This window comes from Giraffa tippelskirchi, chromosome 11 (genome assembly GCF_054371585.1).
Source record: "Giraffa tippelskirchi isolate mGirTip1 chromosome 11, T2T-mGirTip1v1.2.pri, whole genome shotgun sequence".
Lineage (NCBI taxonomy): Eukaryota > Metazoa > Chordata > Mammalia > Artiodactyla > Giraffidae > Giraffa > Giraffa tippelskirchi.
Window position 1 is genome coordinate 149,530,877 of NC_137285.1, and position 5,295 is coordinate 149,536,171.

The window sequence follows — 5,295 nt, forward strand, 5'->3', positions numbered from 1 at the left end:
GCTGCTGGGAGGGACAAAGTCCTTGTGAAGGCTCTCTCTGGGGAGTGCAGGCCCAAGGTGCTAGGCTAAGCACAGACTGTAAGGGTCTGAAACTCGTGCATTTTATTTATTGAAATATAGTTGATTTACAATGCTGTGTTAATTACTGCTGTAGAGCAAAGCAATTCTGTTATACATACATATACATTTTTTGACTATTCATAATGGTTTTTCATAGGATTTTGAATTTAGTTCTCTGTGCTAAAGTGAGCTTCCTAAGTGGTGCTAGTGGTAGAGAACCCACCTGCCGATGCAGGTAGACATAAGAGACGTGGGTTCCATCCCTGGATCGGGAAGATCTCCTGGAGGAGGGCACAGCCACCCACTCCAGTATTCTTGCCTGGAGAATCCTATGGACAGAGGAGCCTGACAGGCTGCAGTCCATAGTGTTGCAGAGAATCAGACACAGCTGAAGCGACTTAGCACGCAAGCCTTGTGACACCATGGACTGCAGCACGCCAGGCTTCCCCGTCCTTCACCATCTCACAGAGTGTGCTCAAATTCATGTCCATTGAGTCTGTGATGCCATCCAACCATCTCCTCCTCTGTCGTCCCCTTCTCCTCCTACCCTCAGTCTTTCCCAGTATCAGGGTCTTTTCCAATGAGTCAGCTCTTCGCATCAGTTGGCCAAAGTATTGGAGCTTCAGCTTCAACATCAGTCCTTCCAATGAATATTCAGGACTGATCTCCTTTAGGATGGACTGGTTGGATCTCCTTGCAGTCCAAGGGACTCTCAAGAGTCTTCTCCAACACCACAGTTCAAAAGCATCAATCCTTTGGCGCTCAGCTTTCTTTATAGTCCAACTCTCACATCCATACATGACCACTGAAAAAACCATAGCCTTGACTAGATGGACCTTTGTTGGCAAAGTAATGTCTCTTCTTTTTAATATGCTGCCTAGGTTGGTCATAGCTTTTCTTCCAAGGAGCCAGTGTCTTTAAATACCATGGCTGTAGTCACTGTCTGCAGTGATCTTGGAGCCCAAGAAAATAAAGTCTGTCACTATTTCCATTGCTTTCCCATATGTTTGCCATGAAGTGATGGGACTGGATGCCATGATCTTCATTTTTTGAATGTTGAGTTTTAAGCCAGGTTTTTCACTGTCCTCTTTCACTTTCATCAAGAAGCTCTTCAGTCCTGTTTCATAGATAGGTTTATCTGTGTCATATTTTAGATTCCACATATAAATGCTATCATATGGTATTATTTCTGACTTACTTTACTTAGTATGATAATCTCTGGTTGCATTTACGTTTCTGCAAATGGCATTGTTTTGTTGTTTTTATGGCGGAGTAATATTCCATTGTTTATTTGTACCACATCTTTATCCAGTCATCTGTTGGTGGACATTTAGGTTGTTTCCATGTCTTGGCTATTGTGTATATGGCTACTATGCACATAGTCCGTGTATCTTTTTGAATTATAATTTTGTCTGGATATATGCCCAGGAGGGGGATTTCTGGATCATGTGCTAATTCTATTTTTAGTTTTCTGAGGAAGCTTCATACTCTTTTCCATGGTGTCTGCACAAACTTACATTCCCATCAACAATACAGGAGGGGGTCCCTTTTATTCACATCCTTCTCAGCATTTTTTATTTTAGACTTTTTAATGATGGCCATTCTGACTGGTAGTACCTCACTGTAGTTTTTATTTGCCTTTCTCTTAGTTTTCAGTAAAGAATCCTCCTGCAGTGCAGGAGACCTGGTTCAATCCTTGGATGAGGAAGATCCCCTGGAGAAAGAAGTATTGGGATTTCAGCGTCAGCAGCAGCCCTTCCAGTGGATACTCAGTATTGATTTCCTTTAAGCAACCCTGATTTGATGTCCTTGCAGTCCACTAAGGGACTCTCAAGAGTCTTCTCCAACACAACAGTTCAAAAGGATCTATTATTCGGCGCTCAGCTTTCTTTAAGCTCCAACTCTCAAATCAGTACATGATTACTGCAAAAACCATAGCTTTGACTCTACAGACCTTTGTTGGCAAAATGATGTCTCTGCTTTTTAATATACTGTCTATGTTTGTCATAGCTTTCCTTCCAAGGAGCAAGTGTCTTTTAATTTCCCCTAGTACAAATTTATAAAAACTATCCTGGTTTCTCTAAAAAGATCATCAAGACAAAAATGTTAATCTCATGTAGTTACAAAAAAGAAGCACAGTACTGTTTAGGAGTTTGTCTAATTACTCAGCCTCTGTCATGACTAATTAATCTCAGAACCTTTATCATTCATAAGAAATTCCTGCACATGGATTTCATATCCTACACATCCATGTCTTTCAGGTAATTTGAAGGTCAGAATAAAAGGTATCCAGGTATTCTGTGTAAATAGGCTCCTCGTATTTAAGAACCATATCACTCCTTCCTGAAGATTATGTTTTTTGTAATTGAAGCAATTTGAAATTTTACATAATGAAACTTCTCTGCTGGCTGTGACATTGATTTTAAGCAGGTATATTGGAGATCATAATTATATTTGGCCATAAAAATGTTAAGGATCCAACCAGGCAAAATGTGTGGCATTTCAGGAGTTATTTTTCTTTCTCAACTCCAGTCTAATCTCAACTCCAGTCCAGTCTTGGTCATTAGGGTAAATCTGAGGAAGATCTGAATGGGATTCTAACAGATGTTAGTGCTAAAAAATACATTAAATCAAACCTATGTCTACCATCCTATATATCTAACTTGCCTTGACAAATTCCTATCCAATAACTGTAACTCAGGAATACGGAGTTTTCTAGGACTCAGGAACACAGAGTCCTAGAAGCAGACACTTCAAAGCTGTAGTGCCTACAGGGATCCAACACTTGCTTCAAGTTCTTACCACATGAATACTCCTGGGGGTTTTGAATTTTCCCTTCTGAACATAAAAGGAGAAACGAACAGAATACCTTTTACCAAGAATAGTCTCCTGAATTATAACTTTTATTTCTGACCTAAAGATTATGAAAATCAGAATCCTACCAGAAAATAAACAAGAGTGCTTTCTGTCCCGGCCTCAATACTTGAGTGTTTCTCTATGCCTTGTGACAATTGCAACCAAGGTTACAAGGGAAACAGACAAATCTGGACTTTCTCACGTATCAGCTGCTTATAGCTAATTTTACCAACCACTTCCCACTTGTTAATTATTGGGAAAACAACTTCCTAGTGGAGAGTTGGTCTACTTAAAAAGCAAAAGACAACAAAAAATGTAACATACAGATATTGCTGGAGGTGCCAATATCAGGCACTAGACCACCTCACCAACAGAGTGCCATTTTCTGATTCCCTTTTCCAGTTACACAGTGAAGAAGGAAGAACAGAGATGACTGTATAGCAATAACAGATTAAACAATTGTCTAAGTGTCTCTAACAAGCCAACTGAACAACCAAACCTTAAATATGACAGACTTGTTGAGCATTCTTGTTGCAACAAATTTATTTTTGTATGAAGTTAACAAATCTTTGATCCCTTATGTTTATTTTTGCTTTGAACAAATCCATAAATGAAGTGATGAATTCATGATTTCCAGAGGTGAAAGAATAGGTTAAATGAGAGAACTAACCGAATGACCTAGGAAATTCTTTTTTTTAAAGAGCTCAGAACTAGTAGTAATTCCTGTCCTGCCTAAAGTGAGATGCTAGGGGGAGGCATGCTGGTCTCCTGGCAACCTTGATCTACGTGGTCCACTGGCACCATTGGTCCTTGAGGTAGTACATGCTAAAGGATGGAACATTGAAGCTGAAGAGTCACATTATCATAAGTAGCTACAAAAATGCTTGTAAATTTCTTGACCTATTGATGTATTAGGTCATCACTGATGAAGCATGGAGATAATGAACTTCCAGATACTTCTCATGTACTGTCCTCTCCTTGCACCAGCCATGGGTTTACTCAGAAGACAATAGTAATTATAATTCACTCTGCAGTTAGGAGAGTTGTGGATCAATGTTTTAGTCGACATTTCTCCTACAGTGTACAGCTGAAATAAATTCCACAGTCAGTAACACCAGGAAAAGAGTCTCTTCTTCCATATGTTTAGGGCATCTTTGATTTCCTTGTTCTGCAAGCTATAGATCAATGGATTTAGCATGGGGATTATAACAGTGTACAAGACAGATGCCAGCTTGTTTTGGCTCAAGGAACCGCCAGAATTAGGATACACGTAAACAAAGATACCTGAGCCAAAGAAGAGGGTCACTACTGTCAGGTGGGAAGCACAAGTGTTGAAGGCTTTGGACCTGCCTTCAGCTGAAGTGATCTTCAGAACAGTGGCGACAATGTAACCGTAGGATATCATGATAACCAAGACAGACGTGAGCCCAAAGATGACTGTCAGCAGGGATGTCATGACCTGAAAGAACGAGGTGTCCGAGCAGGACAGGATTAGCAGTTGGGGCAGGTCGCAGAAGAAATGGTGGATGATGTTTGGTCCACAGAAGTGGAGCTGAAGTAAGGCACATAACTGAATGAACGAGCCAGAGAATCCAGTTATACCAGATCCTGCCACCATCTGCACGCAGAGAGCGGGGCACATGGTGGCCGCGTAGAGCAGAGGACTGCAAATGGCGATGTAGCGGTCGTACGCCATGGCTGCCAGCAGACAGCACTCGGTCAGGCCCAGGCCAGAGAAGAAGTACTGCACGGTGCACCCCGAAAAGGAGATGACTTTACGCTTCCTGAAGAAGTCCGAGAGCATTCTAGGAGCTATGGTGGAAACATAGCAGGTGTCCAGCAAGGACAAGTTACTAAGGAAGAAGTACATGGGCATGTGCAAAGGAGAGTCCATCCTGATGAGGGCGATGAGGCCCAGGTTCCAGGCCACTGTCCCCAGGTAGACCCCTAGGAATACTGAAAAGAGGACAGCGGTGAGCTTTGGAAACTCCGAGAACCCCGAGAGAATGAACTCCGTGACTGTTGCGCTGTTCCTCCCTCCAGCCATCGCCCTGGGGACCCTCAGATCTGCAGGAAAAGGATAAATCTTTAAGTCAATTGTCACCCCAATTTCCATGGGAAGAAACTGCCTTCGACCCACACTGAACACAGAATCGAGGGAAATGGTGAACAATTTTAAAAGAAATACCCCTGGTTAACTTTGCCCCAACTAATCGTTCTGTGTGTCAAGGTTCCCATCATTCCAGAGGAAGCCCAGGGGCCTCAGCCTGGGGCTGTGACGACCTGTGACGCGGGGCGGGGTAGCAGAAGGGCGGGGGAGAGGCTCAGAGGAAGGGGTGTATGGACGCCTGAGACATGCCGCACAGCAGAAACCAAAGC

The 5,295-nt window shown here is 42.5% G+C and overlaps 1 protein-coding gene across 1 annotated transcript; it reads right to left on the reverse strand.

Annotated features, from left to right (window-relative positions):
• Window positions 1-4,021: 4,021 nt before the first annotated feature.
• LOC145527445 (olfactory receptor 5AN6-like) lies at window positions 4,022-4,963 on the reverse strand. The gene has a single exon (XM_081545489.1). It carries the CDS (start codon window positions 4,961-4,963, stop codon window positions 4,022-4,024), a length of 942 nt encoding a protein of 313 aa, XP_081401615.1.
• Between the last annotated feature and the right edge of the window lie 332 nt (window positions 4,964-5,295).

What these genes read in the sequence shown, in the direction of transcription:
- LOC145527445 (XM_081545489.1), bottom strand. Translation starts at nt 4,963, where the DNA reads ATGGCTGGAGGGAGGAACAGCGCAACAGTCACGGAGTTCATTCTCTCG.